Source organism: Bombina bombina, chromosome 1, assembly GCF_027579735.1.
Source record: "Bombina bombina isolate aBomBom1 chromosome 1, aBomBom1.pri, whole genome shotgun sequence".
NCBI classification, from domain to species: Eukaryota; Metazoa; Chordata; class Amphibia; order Anura; family Bombinatoridae; genus Bombina; species Bombina bombina.
Window position 1 is genome coordinate 191,740,171 of NC_069499.1, and position 20,598 is coordinate 191,760,768.

Here is a 20,598-nt window from a genome sequence, read left to right on the forward strand (position 1 = left end):
TAGACCAGACAAAAAGAGAGGCGTTCTTACACTGTGTAAGAGACCTTTCCAACCTGGGACTGATAGTTCCTGTTCCAATACAGGAAAAGGGTCTGGGATTTTATTCCAATCTGTTTGTGGTACCCAAAAAAGAGGGAACCTTCAGGCCAATTTTAGATCTCAAGAGTCTAAACAAATTTCTCAGAGTACCGTCCTCCAAAATGGAAACTATTCGTTCCATTCTCCCTTTGATCCAGCAGGGTCAATTTATGACAACTGTGGATTTAAAGGATGCGTACCTGCATGTTCCCATTCACAGGAATCATCACAAGTTCCTAAGGTTTGCCTTTCGAGACAAACACTTCCAATTCGTGGCTCTGCCCTTCGGTCTTGCCACAGCTCCCGGAATTTTCTCAAAGGTTCTGGGATCGCTATTGGCAGTGCTTCGGCTATGGGGCATTGCAGTCGCACCCTATCTGGACGACATCCTAGTCCAGGCGCCATCCTTACAACAAGCAAGATCCCACATGGAAATGTTATTATCCTTCCTGCAATCTCACGGATGGAAGGTAAATTTGGAAAAGAGTCCCAAAGACAAGGGTAACTTTCTTGGGAACCATAATAGATTCCCTAACAATGAAGATTTTTCTGACAGAAGTCAGGAAATCAAAGATTTTCTATACTTGTCTAGCCCTTCAGTCCACTCCTCGGCCATCAGTGGCTCAGTGCATGGAGGTAATCAGGCTGATGGTAGCGGCAATCATCCCGTTTGCTCGGTTCCATCTCAGATCTCTGCAGTTAAACATGCTCAGGCAATGGAATGGAGATTATACCGATTTTTCTCCTCGAATACTACTGGAGCAGGAGACAAGGACTTCTCTTCAATGGTGGTTGTCTCTGGATCATCTCTCCCAGGGAACCTGCTTTCGCAGACCATATTGGGTGATTGTGACAACAGACGCCAGCCTTCTAGGATGGGGAGCAGTCTGGGGCTCCCTAAAGGCTCAGGGAGTTTGGTCTCAGTCAGAGTCTGTTCTTCCTATAAACATTCTGGAGCTGAGAGCGATCTTCAATGCTCTTCTGGCCTGGTCCCAGTTAGCCTCGGCCCAGTTTCTCAGGTTCCAGTCGGACAACATGACTTCAGTGGCTTACATCAATCATCAGGGAGGAACGAGGAGTTCCTTAGCGATGACAGAGGTAACCAAAATAATTCAGTTGGCGGAAACCCACTCTTGCTGCCTGGCGGCGATCCATATCCCAGGGGTGGACAACTGGGAGGCGGACTTCCTGAAGAGGCAGACCTTTCATCCGGGGGAGTTGGGAACTCTATCTGGAAGTGTTTTATAGCCTTATTCTCAAATGGGATCAGCCGGAATTAGATCTCATGGCATCTCTGCAGAATGCCAAGCTTCCGAGGTACGGGTCAAGGTCCAGGGACCCTCAGGAGGTACTGATAGACGCCCTGGGGGTACCTTGGACCTTCAGTCTAGCATACCTATTTCCTCCGTTTGCTCTTCTTGCTCGGGTCATTGCTCGAATCAAGCAGGAGAGGGCCTCGGTGATCCTCATTGCACCGGCTTGGCCTTGCAGGATTTTGAATGCAGATCTGGTGGACATGTCATCTCTACCACTTTGGAGACTTCCGTTGAGGAAGAACCTTCTAATTCAAGGGCCCTTCCTTTACCCAAATCTAGTTTCTCTGAAGCTGACTGCTTGGAGATTGAACGCTTAATTTTATCCAAGCGGGCTTTTCAGAATCGGTCATAGAGACCATGATTCAGGCTCGTAAACCTGTAACTAGAAGGATTTACCATAAGATATGGTGTAAATATCTCTATTGGTGTGAATCCAAGGGCTACTCCTGGAGTAGAGTTAGGATTCCTAGAATTTTGTCCTTTCTCCAAGAAGGTTTGGAGAAAGGATTATCGACAAGTTCTCTAAAGGGTCAAGTTTCTACCTCATCTATTTTGTTACACAAACGCCTGGCAGATGTTCCAGATGTGCAATCCTTTTGTCAGGCCTTGGTCAGGATCAGGCCTGTGTTCAAGCCAGTTACTCCTCCATGGAGTCTTAATTTAGTTCTCAAAGTTCTTCAAGGGGCTTCGTTTGAGCCTATGCATTCCTTAGATATTAAGTTGTTATCTTGGAAAGTTTTGTTTCTTGTTGCTATTTCTTCTGCTCGCAGAGTGTCAGAGCTTTCGGCTTTACAGTACGAGTCTCCTTACCTTATTTTTCATTCAGATAAGGTAGTTTTACGTACTAAATTAGGATTTCTTCCTAAAGTTGTTTCTGATTGGAAACATTAATCAGGAGATTGTTGTTCCCTCCTTGTGTACTAATCCTTCCTCTCAGAAGGAACGCTTCTACACAATTTGGACGTGGTTCGTGCTTTAAAATTTTACCTGAAGGCGACTAAGGATTTTCGTCAGTCTTCTGCTTTGTGGTTTTCTCAGGAAAACGTAAGGGACAGAAAGCTATGGCAACTTCTCTTTCTTTTTGGCTGAAGAGTATCATATGTTTTACATATGAGACTGCTGGACAGCAGCCTCCAGAGAGAGTTACGGCTCATTCCACAAGGGCTGTTGTTTCCTCATGGGCATTCAAAAATGAAGCTTCTGTGGAAAACATTTGCAAGGCTGCTATTTGGTCCTCTCTTCACACTTTTTTTTTTTTTTTTTTTTTTTGACACGATGAGTCCACGGCCTGCCCTGTTTAATAGACAGGTTTCTTATAAACTTCAGACACCTCTGCACCTTGTTACTTCCTTTCTCTCCTTTACTTCGGTCGAATTTTGGGAGGGAAGGGAGGTGATATTTAACAGCTTGTGCTGTGGTGCTCTTTGCCGCCTCCTGCTGACCAGGAGGGGAATATCCCAATAGTAATTAAGATGATAAATTTATCAGGTAAGCATAAATTTTCTTTTTCTTTCAACTTGTTCTTCAAATGTCCATATTTACCACAGGAATGGCATCTGGCAACTTTAAAATCAACTTGTTTGAATTACTTTTTTCCACATCGATAACAAAAGATAAGGTTGCTCCACATAGCATTAAATATTTTTATTTTGATGAAAGTAATTGACTTGGTTTGAAGTTATTTTATTTTTTATATAAACAACTTCCATCTTTGGTGGCATGTTTCATTATAGCGTCAATCTCAACTACTCTCTTAAAGGTAAGAACTTCATCTTTTAATACTTCCCTTAATATAATTTCCTAGTTCAATAATAAAATGACCTCTGGTGGCAGTTGGTAAATATTCCCTGGACCATTAAGTACTTGCTAACTTTCTTAAAGCTATAACATATCATGAAATATTTTCTCTATTTTCCTTTAATGAAAATGGGTTATATTTAAAAAGTATTATTAAGCAAAATAACTAAAATAGACAGACTCTATGAAGGTGGGAAGTCAGGGTGTAATATGTAGCTTTGACTCCAACAACTGTCACAACATCCCTGCGACAGCCAAGGCATATAATCCAACAACCTCTTGCAGTGGTTGTGTTTAGTGTTCAGTTGAAGTAACAGATACGGGGCAGTTGAACATACACTATGAGACATTTTCACTAGTCACATTTATTAGCAGGATTTTCAGCGGCCATTAAATGTGTAGTGCCTTCCCTTTCCTAGTGGGATCCTCTGCAGCTGCAGCAAATACGTTTGACAAATTAATAGGGAGCAAGAGAGGGGTCCCGGTCTTGCTCTGGCTTGTCCAGCTGTCAGTTGTTTCTGACAATTCAACTTCCAACAGCTCCACAGAGGTAAAAAACATAGCAGGGACAGGTGAGAATACAAAATATTGTCTCCAATATCGTCCTCAAATAATTGCAGCACTTTCTATTTCCATTTTGTCTATTTGTTTATTTCTATTACGTCTAAAAGCATAACGGTGTGTAAGGCAATATGAAACAAGTAATTATTGATATTTCCCAATGAAGGCTTAATAAGCAGCTATTATGAGATGCTTATTAATTGGTTTTTTTCTTATCAGGACACAAAAACACCATTTTATAGTCATTCTGTTGTCTAAATTAACAAACAGACATTTTAGTGAACAGATTTTTGCCCCTAAATTTTATTTGTATATTGAGTAGAGCTATATATTAACACATATTTTTACCTCTCATCTGTAGGTGTGGGGGTCTCTTGAACTTCCATAGTGGTGTCATAGAGGAGCTTGTTTGTTTCAATGAAATTCCTTTGAAGAGCAGACATCTGTTCCATTATCTTCTGGCGGTGGAGGCGTGCTGCCTCAGCTTTACGTTTGCGCTTCTCCTTCTCTTGAGAGTTCTGTCCCTCCAAAAAGAAAGCAAAGAATAAGAGAAATAAAATCCTAAATTATAAAGAAAGACAACAGCAGTGGAAAATGCCACAATGAAATGAAGAAAGCAAACCAATCAAAATTCTAGCACAGGCTAAACTTAATGTGTACAGATAAATAGCCTGAACGCAATCTCAGAGTTTGTGGATGTCAAACATCTGGACTCCCGGAGCAGAGATCCACAAGAAAAAAAGAAAAGAAAACAAAAAACTTTCACCTAGATTACGAGTTTTGCGCTATAGAGGGTGCGAAACGAACGCAACAAAAGTTGCGTTATTTCACCCTCCATAGCTCTGCCATTACGAGTTTTTATAAAAAAGCCACCTTGTGCGATATAAGCTCCATACCGCACAAAATACAAGCACTGCTTTGACGTGCTCGTGCACGCTTTCCCCATAGACATCAATGGGGAGAAAGTGTTAGAAAAAAAACTAACACCTGCGATCGCGGAATGAAAATCTCCATAACGCAACCCCATTTATGTCTATGGGAAAAAAAGTTACGTTTAAACCTAATACCCTAACATAAACCCCGTGTCTAAACACCCCTAATCTGCTGCCCCCGACATCGCCAAAATAAATCTATTAACCCCTAATATGCCGCTCCCCGATATCGGCACCACTATAATAAAGTTATTAACCCCTATTCCCCCGCACACCAACATCGCCCACACTATAATAAAGATATTAACCCCTATTCCGGTGCTCCCCTAAACCGCCAGCCCCCCACATCGCAAAAAAATAAATTAAACTATTAACCCCTAAACCTAACAACCCCCTAACTTTAAATTAAAAGATCCCTATCTTAAAATAAATAAAAACTTACCTGTGAAATTAAAAAACCCAAAATTAAATTATTCATTAAAAAAACATAACACTACTAAAAAAAAAAAAAAAAAAATCTAGTTACAAAAAAAATACTAAAATTACAAAAAATAAAAAATTACGAAAAATAAAAAATTACGAAATTATCCAAAATAAAAACAATTACACCTTATCTAACAGCCCTATAAAAAAAAGCCCCCCCAAAATAAAAAACAACCTAGCCTACAATAAACTACCAATAGCCCTTAAAAGGGCCTTTTGTAGGGCATTGCCCGAAAGAAATCAGCTCTTTTCCCAGAAAAAATACAAAGTCCCCCCCAACAGTAAAATCCACCACCCAACCAACCCCCCAAAATAAAAAACCTAACTCTAAAAAAAAAACCTAAGCTACCCATTGCCCTTAAAAGGGCATTTGTATGGGCATTGCCCTAAGAAGGGCATTTAGCTCTTTTTCTTGCCCTTAAAAGGGCATTTAGCTCTTTTAAGACAAGCCCAAACCCTAATCTAAAATAAAAAATAAAACCCACCCAAAATTTATTGTAGGCTAGGGTATTTTTTATTTTGGGGGGGCTTTTTTTTATTTTATAGGACTATTAGATTAGGTGTGATTGTTTTTATTTTTGATAATTTCGTTTTTTTTTTTTGTTTTTTTTTATTTTGTAATTTTTTTTAATTCTTGCTGCATCTCCCCAGATGCAGCAAGAAGAAGGTAGGAAAAGAAATAAGAGCAATACAAAAAAGGAGCATGGAACACAGAGGTACTTAAACTGCCACCAGAAAAAAAACCCTATCAAAATAGAAAATAATGTGCGGGGTCTCTTGGACTCTCACCACCATGAACAAAATTAATTTATCAGGTCAGCATAAATTATATTTTCTTTCATAAAGGTGGTGAGGGTCCTCAATCCATTACTCCTGGGAACTAACACCCAAGCTGTAGAGTTCATGAGTAATCTGGGCAGGACCACACTTATACTATTCCAATTGGATTGTTTATTAGTTTTATGTTTTTTTGTTCATGCTGAAAAAATATGTAAACAATAATATTCAATGAGAATAAATGATGCACAAAGTTTAGTGGAGCATATAAGCATTCAGGAATAAGCGACAGTTCAGTACAAACTTGCCAGCATAAACAAGCTTATGATAGGGTGAGACTGTAGTGGACACAGACAGTAACCCAGCTCTATACTCAGAGTAAAGTAAAACCCCTCTACCACATACACTTAATTGATGGGAGGGAAGATACCTTAAAGAAATACCTTGGCAGATGCTAACTGCTAGCTCTTTTTTTTTTTTTTTTAAATTGTTTATTGGATGAAAGAAAGCGTTACATAACAGTGTAGTATAAATCACATTAGTCAAGGAGAGAGAACAAACAAAAGGAAAACATAATTTATGCTTACCTGATACATTTATTTCTCTTGTAGTGTAGTCAGTCCACGGGTCATCCATTACTTATGGAATATATCTCTTCCTAACAGGAAGCTGCAAGAGGATCACCCAAGCAGAGCTGCTATATAGCTCCTCCCCTCACATGTCATATTCAGTCATTCGACCAAAACCAGACGAGAAAGGAGAAACCATAGGGTGCAGTGGTGACTGGAGTTTAATTAAAATTTAGATCTGCCTTAAAGACAGGGCGGGCCATGGACTGACTACACTACAAGAGAAATAAATTTATCAGGTAAGCATAAATTATGTTTTCTCTTGTTAAGTGTAGTCAGTCCACAGGTCATCCATTACTTATGGAATACCAATACCAAAGCTAAAGTACACGGATGAAGGGAGGGACAAGGCAGGAACATTAAACAGAAGGAACCACTGCCTGAAGTACCTTTCTCCCAAAAATAGCCTCCGAAGAAGCAAAAGTGTCAAATTTGTAAAATTTTGAAAAAGTGTGAAGTGAAGACCAAGTTGCAGCCTTGCAAATCTGTTCAACAGAGGCCTCATTTTTAAAGGCCCAGGTGGAAGCCACAGCTCTAGTAGAATGAGCTGTAATCCTTTCAGGAGGCTGCTGTCCAGCAGTCTCATAGGCTAAACGTATTATGCTACGAAGCCAAAAAGAGAGAGAGGTAGCCGAAGCCTTTTGACCTCTTCTCTGTCCAGAGTAAACGACAAACAGGGAAGAAGTTTGACGAAAATCTTTAGTTGCCTGCAAATAGAACTTCAGGGCACGGACTACGTCCAGATTATGCAAAAGTCGTTCCTTCTTTGAAGAAGGGTTAGGACACAGTGATGGAACAACAATCTCTTGATTGATATTCCTGTTAGTAACTACCTTAGGTAAGAACCCAGGTTTAGTACGCAGAACTACCTTGTCTGAATGAAAAATCAGATAAGGAGAATCACAATGTAAGGCAGATAACTCAGAGACTCTTCGAGCCGAGGAAATAGCCATCAAAAACAGAACCTTCCAGGATAACAGCTTGATATCAATGGAATGAAGGGGTTCAAATGGAACGCCTTGAAGAACGTTAAGAACTAAGTTTAAGCTCCACGGCGGAGCAACAGTCTTAAATACAGGCTTAATCCTAGCTAAAGCCTGACAAAAAGCCTGAACGTCTGGAACTTCAGCCAGACGTTTGTGTAGAAGAATAGAAAATAGAAATAGAAATCTGTCCCTTTAACGAACTAGCAGATAAGCCCTTTTCTAAACCCTCTTGTAGAAAGGACAATATCCTAGGAATCCTAACCTTACTCCATGAGTAACTCTTGGATTCGCACCAATATAAATATTTACGCCATATCTTATGGTAAATTTTTCTGGTAACAGGCTTCCTAGCCTGTATTAAGGTATCAATAATCGACTCCGAGAAGCCACGCTTTGATAGAATCAAGCGTTCAATCTCCATGCAGTCAGCCTCAGAGAAATTAGATATGGATGGTTGAAAGGACCCTGAATTAGAAGGTCCTGTCTCAGAGGCAGAGACCACGGTGGACAGGACGACATGTCCACTAGGTCTGCATACCAGGTCCTGCGTGGCCACGCAGGCGCTATCAGAATCACTGAAGCTCTCTCCTGTTTGATCTTGGCAATCAAACGAGGAAGCATCGGAAATGGTGGAAACACATAAGCCATGTTGAAGACCCAAGGGGCTGTCAGAGCATCTATCAGCACCGCTCCCGGGTCCCTGGACCTGGATCCGTAACAAGGAAGCTTGGCGTTCTGGCGAGACGCCATGAGATCCAGATCTAGTTTGCCCCAACGATGAATCAGTTGAGCAAAGACCTCTGGATGAAGTTCCCACTCCCCCGGATGAAAAGTCTGGCGACTTAGAAAATCCGCCTCCCAGTTCTCCACGCCTGGGATGTAAATCGCTGACAGGTGGCAAGAGTGAGACTCTGCCCAGCGAATTATCTTTGAGACTTCCAACATCGCTAGGGAACTTCTGGTTCCCCCTTGATGGTTGATGTAAGCCACAGTCGTGATGTAAGCCACAGTCGTGATGTTGTCCGACTGAAATCTGATGAACCTTAGAGTTGCTAACTGAGGCCAAGCTAGGAGAGCATTGAATATTGCTCTTAATTCCAGAATATTTATTGGGAGGAGTTTCTCCTCCTGAGTCCATAATCCCTGAGCCTTCAGGGAGTTCCAGACTGCGCCCCAGCCTAGAAGGCTGGCGTCTGTTGTTACAATCGTCCAATCTGGCCTGCGAAAGGTCATCCCCTTGGACAGATGTGGCCAAGAAAGCCACCATAGAAGAGAATCTCTGGTCTCTTGATCCAGATTTAGTAGGGGGGACAAATCTGAGTAATCCCCGTTCCACTGACTTAGCATGCACAATTGCAGCGGTCTGAGATGCAGGCGCGCAAATGGTACTATGTCCATTGCCGCTACCATTAAGCCGATTACTTCCATGCACTGAGCTACTGACGGGTGTGGAATGGAATGAAGGCTTGTATCAGAATGTCGTCTAGGTACGGAGTCACCACTATGCCTCGCGGTCTTAGTACCGCCAGAAGTGAGCCCAGAACTTTTGTAAAGATTCTTGGAGCCGTAGCTAATCCGAAGGGAAGAGCTACAAACTGGTAATGCCTGTCTAGGAAAGCAAATCTTAGGTACCGATAATGATCCTTGTGAATCGGTATGTGAAGGTAGGCATCCTTTAAGTCCACTGTGGTCATGTACTGACCCTCTTGGATCATGGGAAGGATGGTTCGAATAGTTTCCATTTTGAATGATGGAACTCTTAGGAATTTGTTTAGGATTTTTAAGTCCAAGATTGGTCTGAAGGTTCCCTCTTTCTTGGGAACCACAAATAGATTTGAATAGAATCCTTGCCCGTGTTCCGTCCGCGGAACTGGGTGGATCACCCCCATTAGTAAGAGGTCTTGTACACAGCGTAGAAACGCTTCTTTCTTTATTTGGTTTGCTGATAACCTTGAAAGATGAAATCTCCCTCGTGGAGGAGAAGTTTTGAAGTCCAGGAGATATCCCTGAGATATGATCTCCAACGCCCAGGGATCCTGGACATCTCTTGCCCAAGCCTGGGCGAAGAGAGAAAGTCTGCCCCCCACTAGATCCGTTTCCGGATAGGGGGCCCTCTCTTCATGCTGTCTTAGGGGCAGCAGCAGGTTTCTTGGCCCGCTTGCCCTTGTTCCAGGACTGGTTAACTTTCCAGCCCTGCCTGTAACGAGCAACAGCTCCTTCCTGTTTTGGAGGGGAGGAAGTTGATGCTGCTCCTGCCTTGAAGTTACGAAAGGCACGAAAATTAGACTGTTTGGCCTTTGATTTGGCCCTGTCCTGAGGTAGAGCATGGCCCTTACCTCCCGTAATGTCAGCTATAATTTCTTTCAAGCCGGGCCCGAATAAGGTCTGCCCTTTGAAAGGAATATTAAGCAATTTAGATTTAGAAGTCACGTCAGCTGACCAGGATTTAAGCCATAGCGCTCTGCGCGCTTGGATGGCGAATCCGGAGTTCTTAGCTGTAAGTTTGGTTAAATGTACGACGGCATCAGAAACAAATGCGTTAGCTAGCTTAAGTGCTTTAAGCTTGTTCATAATTTCATCCAATGGAGCTGTGCGAATGGCCTCTTCCAGAGACTCAAACCAGAATGCCGCCGCAGCAGTGACAGGCGCAATGCATGCAAGGGGCTGTAAGATAAAACCTTGTTGAACAAACATTTTCTTAAGGTAACCCTCTAATTTCTTATCCATTGGATCTGAAAAGGCACAACTATCCTCCACCGGGATAGTGGTACGCTTAGCTAAAGTAGAAACTGCTCCCTCCACCTTAGGGACCGTCTGCCATAAGTCTTGTGTGGTGGCGTCTATAGGAAACATTTTCCTAAATATGGGAGGAGGGGAAAAAGGCACACCAGGTCTATCCCACTCCTTGCTAATAATCTCTGTAAGCCTTTTAGGTATAGGAAACACGTCAGTACACACCGGTACCGCATAGTATCTATCCAACCTACATAATTTTTCTGGAATTGCAACCATGTTACAATCATTCAGAGCCGCTAATACCTCCCCTAGCAATATGCGGAGGTTCTCAAGCTTAAATTTAAAATTAGAAATCTCTGAATCCAGTCTCCCTGGATCAGATCCGTCACCCACAGAATGAAGCTCTCCATCTTCATGTTCTGCAAACTGTGACGCAGTATCTGACATGGCTCTCACCTCATCCGCGCGCTCTGTCCTTAACCCAGAGCTATCGCGCTTGCCTCTTAATTCTGGCAATTTAGATAATACTTCTGTTATAACAGTAGCCATGTCTTGCAAAGTGATTTGTAAGGGCCTCCCTGATGTACTTTGCGCCACAAAATCACGCACCTCCTGAGCGGGAGGCGAAGGTACTGACACGTGAGGAGAGTTAGTCGGCATAACTTCCCCCTCGTTGTCTGGTGATAATTTCTTTACATGTAAAGATTGACTTTTATTTAAAGTAACATCAATGCAATTAGTACACAAATTTCTATTGGGCTCCACATTGGCCTTTAAACATAGTGAACAAAGAGATTCATCTGTGTCAGACATGTTTAAACAGACTAGCAATGAGACTAGCAAGCTTGGAAATACTTTTCTAAATACATTTACAAGCAATATAAAAAACGCTACTGTGCCTTTAAGAAGCACAAAAAGCTGTCACAGTTGAAATAACAATGAACCAAAATAGTTATAGCAACCAATTTTTCACAGTAAATGTATTAAGTTAGCAAAGGATTGCACCCACCAGCAAATGGATGATTAACCCCTTAATACCCAAAAACGGATAACAATTTAATAATTAACGTTTTTATCACAGTCAAAACACACTGTCACAGGTCTGCTGTGACTGATTACCTCCCTCAAAATGAATTTTGAAGACCCTTGAGCTCTCTAGAGACGATCTGGATCATGGAGGATGAAGTAGACAGATTGTGACTGAATTTTTACTGCGCAAAAAAGCGCTAAAATAGGCCCCTCCCACTCATATTACAACAGTGGGGAAGCTCAGATAACTGTTTCTATGCAGAAAACAAAGATGGCCATGTGGTAAAAATCATGCCCCAATAAGTTTTATCACCAAGTACCTCACAAAAAACGATTAACATGCCAGTAAACGTTTTAAACATACATTTGAAAAGTTATGAAGTGTTATTAATAAGCCTGCTACCAGTCGCTTTTACTGCAGTTAAGGCTCATACATTATTTCAGTATTAACAGTATTTTCAGAGTCAATTCCATTCCTTAGAAAAATACATTCAGTGTACACACACTCATCAGCCTAATACCAGTCGCTATCACTGCATTTAAGGCTGAACTTACGTTACATTGGTATCAGCAGTATTTTCTCAGTCAATTCCATTCCTCAGAAAAATAATTTACTGCACATACCTCATTTGCCGGGGGGCCCTGCATGCTATTCCCCTTTTCTGAAGTTACCTCACTCCTCAGATGAGAACAGCCAGTGGATCTTAGTTACGTCTGCTAAGATCATAGAAAACGCAGGCAGATTCTTCTTCTAATGCTGCCTGAGAACAAACAGCACACTCCGGTGCCATTTAAAATAACAAACTTTTGATTGAAGAAATAAACTAAGTTAAAAAACACCACAGACCTCTCACAGCGACCTATCTTTAGTTAGGCTGCAAGAGAATGACTGAATATGACATGTGAGGGGAGGAGCTATATAGCAGCTCTGCTTGGGTGATCCTCTTGCAGCTTCCTGTTAGGAAGAGATATATTCCATAAGTAATGGATGACCCGTGGACTGACTACACTTAACAAGAGAAATAAGCTTTTACATAGAGCGCGTTAGATATCGCCCTTGACATTTGTTTGTCATCCATATTTTATAACGCATATTATCCTGCTATCAATAAGTCTTATTTAAAACAGTAACGGTAAACAATAAAACTATGGTTGGTCACGAAATGGATCCGGAACCCCGATCTTATCCGCTTATATATATCCTGTCCTAGTTCAGCCTTAACTGATCCCACAGGACCAGTTGGATATGTTTTATCTTAGTGTGTGTGCATACGTGAATCCCAATAGAACTGTATGTTATGGTATGTATCCATGTCTTTTCGGATGAAATAACCGTATTCCTCAAGCTGTATTGTGTGTCCCATGAGTGATTCCCATGCCTGATGTGTAGGGACTATTGGTGACTTCCAGTTGGCTACTATTAGGGACCTTGCTGTACTTAATGCTAACTGGATTAATTTCCTCCGTATTTTACATTTACATTTTGGGAGCAAATTTAATAAAGCCGTGGGGAGTTAACTGCTAGCTCTTTTTAACACAACTTTAACGGATATCAGCGTGTTAGCTCCCAAATATGGTATTTACCTATATATGCTGAGGCATAAAAGATAAAGAGCGGTACGTGCCAAAAGCTTCACTCACCCAACCAGTCCCGGCAGTAATAACAGTGGTTCATGGCGATCCTTCATATAGCTACAGCAAACCGCAGATTGAGTGTGTGGGAGAGACGCACAGCTCCTATCCTGAAAACGCCACTCTCAGCAATAGCAGCTTAGCCGTACCACCTGACCACTCTACAACCAATGATCCTACGGCAATCCTGAAATCCTGACGTCACCGGTTGTGAAACCAAGCAGGGTAGTTGTACACACTGACAGGCAGGCAGAGGCTAGTAATAGCGGAGTGGAGTCCCTGAAATCCACTGCTATTGGAGGCTTTTTGGAACTCCTTTTCTAATAATATTCAATGCCCAAAAACAACTGACTGAAGGACTTTCCTACCAAAAGCTGCTTCAGAGGAAGCAAAAACATAAAAATGAGAGAATTTAGAAAAAGTATCTAAGGATGACCCAGTATCACCCTTACAAATTTGATCAACAGAGGCCTTATTCTTAAAAGCCAATGAAAAAGCAACTGTACTGGTAGAATGGGCAGTAATCAGTTTAGGAGGAGACTGATCTGTCTCCAAGTAAGCCTTATGAATCAAACCGTCAACCAAGAGGCTAATGAAACAGCAGTAGCCTTCTGACCCTTTCTGGAACCATAAAAATAAACAAACAAGCTAGAAGAGTGTCTAAAATCCTTAGTACCCTGCAAATAGAACTTCAAAGCACTGGCCACATCCAAATTATTGTCTCACAAACACCTGGAGCCCCTCCCTTCTTCACCTTCCTTCTACAAAGGCAAAGACAAGACTAGTTTCCTGTGAGGTGGGAGTGTGTTTTAAGGGCTCTTGGAGTTTTGGGATCTTTGCCTCCTCCTAGTGGTCAGGAGAATAATTCTCAGGAGTAATGGATCATGGACTCTTACCAACTTTATATAAGAAAGAAACATTTATAAAGGTTTGATATCACTCTTCATTAGATCACATAGATATGGGTAATAGAGACATTTAAATTAATTTCCAATAAAAGAAGAAATAAAAATGACTTTCCCTTTTTAAGAGCATTACCTCATCAACTTTAACATCAGACGATGATGATGTTGCAAAGGATATTTGACCAGTCTTCTCCCTTAGCCTTTTCACGGTTTCAAACATCTATGCAAGAAAAATGAATTCTGTAAGAAACTTTTTTTTCTCCCCCTAATAGAAATGCCAAAAGGATACTACACGTAACTGTAATGTGGAGGGGGTAAAAGAGAGTAGAGTAGATTAAAAGGACATGAAATACGAACATTTTCTTCCATGATTCAAATAGAGCATGTTTTAAACAACATTCGATTATGTCGTCAAATTTACTTCATTCTCTTGGTATATTTTAATGAAGGAGTAGCAATGCACTACTGGGAGCTAACTGCTAATCTGCAGCTAGCTCCCAGTAGTACAATGTGTCTCCTAAAGCTACTTGGGTATGCTTTTCAACAAAGGAAACCAAGAGAACAATGCAAATTATATAAAAGAAAGAAATTGGAAAGGTGTATAAAATTAAATACTGTATCTGAATCATGAAACTTTACTGTCTCTTTAAGTCTTAAGATTATCTATATACAGAGTTTAGTTACATTCTGAATTTCCATGGTGTCTTATAAAGTATTCCCCTGTAAGTGCTGTAGTGGATGCTGATATTTTTAAAATCCCCAAGTAGCACAACAAATTAAAAAGCCAATTTAATAGTGTAACTAGACTTACAGGGCAATTGTATTCATTTGCATACTATTTCTGTTGAACCATGATCCCAGAGGAAGTCAGCCACTATCTATGCAGAAATGTTTGGGGTTTTAAGTTTTCTTTGTGCTGCCAGTCTTAACTCTTCTCAGCAAAGATCATAACTATGAATGCTGTACTAATCTATGACAAGAGGGGCAGGTGTTTGAATTCTAGATGATTTGTAAACAAGAATGCCCTCAGTGTATTCACTATAGCCCGTCAACATGTCTGTGATGACTAATGAAACTTTCTAACTAATAGTGTTTGGGCAAAAGGATTTTGCTAGACAATCTCATTCCTATCAGAATCACTAAGGATAGAGCCAATGGCAAATTTAAACAGCCTGGGAGAATGTGAAGTGAAGGTAAATGTAATATAACGTTTGATATATATGTGAGCGAGCCTAAGTAACACCTAGCAAAACCAGTCTGAATTACATTCTCATTAGTACGTTCTCATATATATACGGTATATATATATATATATATATATATATATATATATATATATCCAATAACCTTCAGCCTTATTATTAGTATTGTATAATTGTAAAGTGCAACCAAATTCCATAGGGCATACCCTTAAAACTCGTCATTGATTATAACATTGCTTGAGGTCCCAATTTTGCTTGTAAACTAGCGAGAGTTTTGAGAAGCATGCACTTTCTGTGGAAATCCTTTTGCCTAGTCTTTCATTGTACATCTCTCATTTCAGCAACCTTTTCCGGGTACTGCTACCTTCTCACTGCATAAGCAAAGGTTGGCAACACACATACAACACCACCTAATATCTTATTCTTCTGGCCTCTTCAATCTGGATGAATCTGGTTGACTTTTATAACACTATTAAAAATTCAAGGGAAACTATAAAAACTCAGCTAAAATTATTTTTATTTAAAAAAAATCAAGCCGTGATGGGGGGAAAAAAGTGATAAATTCTTCAAACCATGGAGAAAATAAAAATAAGATCATCAGCAGTTGCTGGCACTTACTAAATTACCAAGAACTGCTATATTTATAAATAGGATTATGACATAGGACCAATATATAATAATCAGAGGGTTGTACAACCTTTTTCTATATTATGTTAAAGGGACAGTCTAGTCCAAAAAAAACTTTCATGATTCAGATAGGGCATGTAATTTTAAACAATTTTCCAATTTACTTTTATCACCAATTTTTCTTTGTTCTCTTGGTATTCTTAGTTGAAAGCTTAACCTAGGAGGTTCATATGCTAATTTCTTAGACCTTGAAGGCCGCCTCTTAAGAATGCATTTTAACAGGTTTTTCACCACTAGAGGGTGTTAGTTCATGTTTTTCATATAAGGTAACACTGTGCTCGTGCACGTGAAGTTACCTGGGAGCCATCACTGATTGGCTAAACCTCAAGTCTGTCAAAAGAACTGAAATAAAGGGGCAGTCTGCAGAGGCTTAGATACAAGATAATCACAGAGGTAAAAAATATATAAATATAACTGTGTTGGTTATGCAAAACTAGGGAATGGGTAAACAAGGGATTATCTATCTTTTAAAACAATAACAATTCTGGTGTAGACTGTCCCTTTAAGCTATTAAATGTAAGCAATATACTCTTTATTCGGATTTCGGTATCTAATTTACCTGTCGGACCCAGTTGATCATGTCTTTCTGAGCCTCTAGCTGTGTAACACCATTTAGTTTCTCCAACAGAGTTATCACACTTACTGCATTAATGTCTGAGCTTCCAGCTCCTAAAATGATAAATATACAAGTAATACACAATATCATATACATCTCAATAACAAAAGACAGAAAAAAGATAGCAACAAAACAAAATGTATGCTTACCTGATAAATTAATTTATTTCATGGTGGTGAGAGTACACGAGCCATTACTCCTGGGGATTCTACTCCTGGCCACTAGGAGGAGACAAAGATTCCCAAAGCCCTAAGAGTACTTAATCCCTCTCTGGTATTCTAGTCTGATGTATAGACAAGAAATGAGAAGTAGAAAAGTAGAAAAAGACAAAGCAAGGAAAAAGAGGTGCAAACTAAAACTGCCACCAGAAAAATTATTAAAAATTAAATTGGGCTTGTTTCATGGACTCTCACCGCCATGAAAGAAACTAATTTATCGGGTAAGCATAAATTTAGTTTTCTTTTATACGGTGGTGAGAGCCCGCGAACCATTACTCCTGGGATCTAATACCCAAGCTGTGGAGTCCACGAGTAATTTAGCGGGACAAAATTTTCTTTTTAAGGCAGGCAGCTAAATATTAGACATTGCTGCCTGAATGGCTTTTCCACCAAACACATAAAAGTGGTAGAATATAAATAAAGTATGTTGCTGCCTTTAAAATGTGATCGATAAAAGCCTCATTCTTAAAAAAACAAGTAGATAAACTTGATTTAGTAAAATAGGTAATAATGCATTTTGGGGGGAAAAACAAGAGATTTAGCCAAAACGCTAAAAATGTCTAAAAGCCCTTTGTAATTTTAAAGTCAAATTCTAATGCTCTTACAAATAGCTAAACTAAGTAAGACCATCAAATAAATTATTTGGAGTAGGACAAGGAGATGGACTACAGTCTCCTGATTGTTGATATTTTAAAAAATCACCTTAGATAAAAATCATACTAGGTCCATAAAACTTTTTATCTTGATAAAATTAAGATAAGTAAGCTCACAAGAAAGAGCTACAAAATTCAGAGCAACAAAAAAATCTTTCAAAATGAAGAGTGCTGACACAGTGCACACCTAAATACAGCTATGTGTGCTATGCAACTGACATGTGCAGACTCAGCATGCACTGACATGCACTACATCTACTGACGTGCGCAAGCTCTATATGCAGTTGCAAGACCAACATGTGCTACATATGCACACGTGCACTACAAAGGCCGATGCACAAAAATATACCACGCTTCCAAAGCTGATGCATGTCATCGATACCAACACGAACAGATTCAGCGTGCACTTACAAGGACGACTTGCACAACATGTACTAACAGCTGGCAAGTACAAACAAAATCAAAATACGGAATAATATAACAGAAAGAGAATACATGTCTTTCAATATGTAAATTGGACTATTCTGCCTGTAAAATTGTCTAAGAAAGTGGTGGAAAATGTCAGTTAACATTACATGTACCCTGGCTATGATACACTTCAAAATTAGTGTACCTACTAATAGCCTGTGGGCTATGTGACTGCACTCACTTCAGATGCCCCCATTCTACATGGCTGCAGAAAAAACTGCTTCCAGCAGAGAGCCCATCCAGTGTTGTATATGTCACAGCAGAAGATCTATGTGTGGAGTATATCGACGACCTAACAGGAGGAGGCTAAGGGACTGGTCCTGCGACACCTAAGGCAGGCTTGTGACTGACTCCTCACTGGGTGTAATTGTGTCACTGCCCAATGCTCCAATATTCCCACTGTCTCTCAGTAGCTCTCTGAGCAGGAAATGGGCATCAAATTGGCCTGAAGACTCCTCTCAGCGAAGAATGTGGAGCACCTAAATTATTCACCTACCTCCTGTGGAGGCAAAGAAAAGACTAGAATACCAGAGAGGTGGGAGGGATTAAGTATTCTTAAAGCTTTGGGAATCTTTGCCTCCTTTAAGTGACCAGGAGTTGAATCCCCAGGAGTAATGGCTCATGGACTCTTACCACCTTATGAAAGAAAAGATGGCTAAACAGAACCCATATTTATGTTGTAGGTTTACATCATAAAGAAATGAACTGCACATTAAATATTTCTTTCTTTCTTGCATTTAAAAATAGTAATTTAAAATGAATTAGAGTATTTCTTATGCATTTCCTGTTTTACACAATGAATTTAAAGCTTTAACTTACATTTACATTATATGTTTAACTTGTATAATTGCTGCCTGAAGAAAGCAATTTGATTATGAGTACAAAAATCCCATATTCTCTTACTTTCATTGAGATGATTCTAGACAATTCTGTCTATATAAAAACATAAGACTCACTATAGGAGAGAGCATAAAGGCCTAGTGACACACAGGACTAAACCAACCCTTAACAAAATAACAGGCTATTGATAAAAAATGGCAAACTGCTATAGGTTTATTTTTTTCCTCAAACATTCCCTAAAGGCAAAAACAATGAAGCAATACAATTCTGTAATGTTGTGTATAAAGAACCATGTTAGCACATTTTCACAACTGCTCAAGCAATACATCATAGCAAACTGCTCACAATGGCCTGAGTGAACTAGTAGACTGCACAGAAATATGCAAGGATGGGTCGTTCCTTATTGCCTGAAAATACAGTGCTCAGAGACCACAGTGCAAAGCAAACATATCAGGCTTGAAGAATGGTTCCATAGCTTTTAAGTAATATTATAAAGTTCTGGAGACACTTAACTTGTGTAAGAAAGTCCAACAGTTATTAGAGGATTTAAGACAAAGAGAATAAAGGACAATTAGCAAGTGCAAAATAAAGGATGATACAATTTTTTTGTAGAAAAAAGGACTGCATGCCAAACTGAACATCTTCATATAAAACAATAAGGTATTAAGATCTTAAATATAGTTTTTCTACCAGGAAGAATATCTTTACGGTTAGCAGTAGTAGTGAGATCTAATAAGGAGGTCCCCAAATGGTGATGCCAGGTGGCATAGAGCAGCGTTTCTCAACACCAGTATTATAACTAGAGAACAGGTGAAATAATCAGCAGATGGGTGAGAGCAGGTTAACCCCTTAATGACCACAGCACTTTTCCATTTTCTGTCCGTTTGGGACCAAGGCTATTTTTACATTTCTGCTGTGTTTGTGTTTAGCTGTAATTTTCCTCTTACTCATTTACTGTACCCACACATATTATATACCGTTTTTCTCGCCATTAAATGGACTTTCTAAAGATATCATTATTTTCATCATATCTTATAATTTACTATAAAAAAATTATAAAATATGAGGAAAAAATTGAAAAAAACACACTTTTTCTAACTATGACCCCCAAAATCTGTTACACATCTACAACCACCAAAAAACACCCATGCTAAATAGTTTCTAAATTTTGTCCTGAGTTTAGAAATACCCAATGTTTACATGTTCTTTGCTTTTTTTGTAAGTTATAGGGCCATAAATACAAGTAGCACTTTGCTATTTCCAAACCATTATTTTTCAAAATTAGCGCTAGTTACATTAGAACACTAATATCTTTCAGGAATCTCTGAATATCCATTGACATGTATATATTTTTTTTTAGTAGACAACCGAAAGTATTGATCTAGACCCATTTTGGTATATTTCATGCCACCATTTCACCGCCAAATGCGATTAAATAAAAAAAATCGTTCACTTTTTTACTAATTTTTTTCACAAAACTTTTGGTTTCTCACTGAAATTATTTACAAACAGCTTGTGCAATTATGGCTTAAATGGTTGTAAATTCTTCTCTGGGATCCCCTTTGTTCAGAAATAGCAGACATATATGGCTTTGGCGTTGCTTTTTAGTAATTAGAAGGCTGCTAAATGCCACTGCGCACTACACGTGTATTATGCCCAGCAGTGAAGGGGTTAATTATGGAGCATGTAGGGAGCTTTTAGGGATAATTTTAGCTTTAGTGTAGTAGACAACCCCAAGTATTGATCTAGGCCAATTTTGGTATATTTCATGCCACCATTTCACCGCCAAATGCGATCAAATTAAAAAAAACATAAATTTTTGTCACAATTTTAGGTTTCTCACTGAAATCATTTACAAACAGCTTGTGCAATTATGGCACAAATGGTTGTAAATGCTTCTCTGGGATCCCCTTTGTTCAGAAATAGCAGACATATATGGCTTTGGCGTTGCTTTTTGGTAATTAGAAGGCCGCCAAATGCTGCTGCTGCATTTCACACGTGTATTATGGCTAGCAGTGAAGGGGTTAATTATGTAGCTTGTAGGGAGCTTGCA

General features: G+C 39.7%; 1 protein-coding gene across 5 annotated transcripts in view; it reads right to left on the bottom strand.

The window, feature by feature from the left end:
• The window catches only part of UBR1 (ubiquitin protein ligase E3 component n-recognin 1), a 693,945-nt gene that overhangs the window by 234,145 nt on the left and 439,202 nt on the right, over window positions 1-20,598 (bottom strand). For 4 of the 5 annotated variants that reach the window (XM_053697801.1, XM_053697800.1, XM_053697799.1 and 1 more), the window contains exons 27-29: window positions 16,310-16,419; window positions 13,995-14,081; window positions 4,101-4,276 (exon numbers count right to left, since the gene is read on the bottom strand). In XM_053697801.1, the coding sequence (XP_053553776.1) occupies window positions 4,101-4,276; window positions 13,995-14,081; window positions 16,310-16,419 (373 nt within the window). The remainder of the gene's footprint in view (window positions 1-4,100; window positions 4,277-13,994; window positions 14,082-16,309; window positions 16,420-20,598) is intronic. The other variant, XM_053697798.1, reaches the window with a different exon arrangement.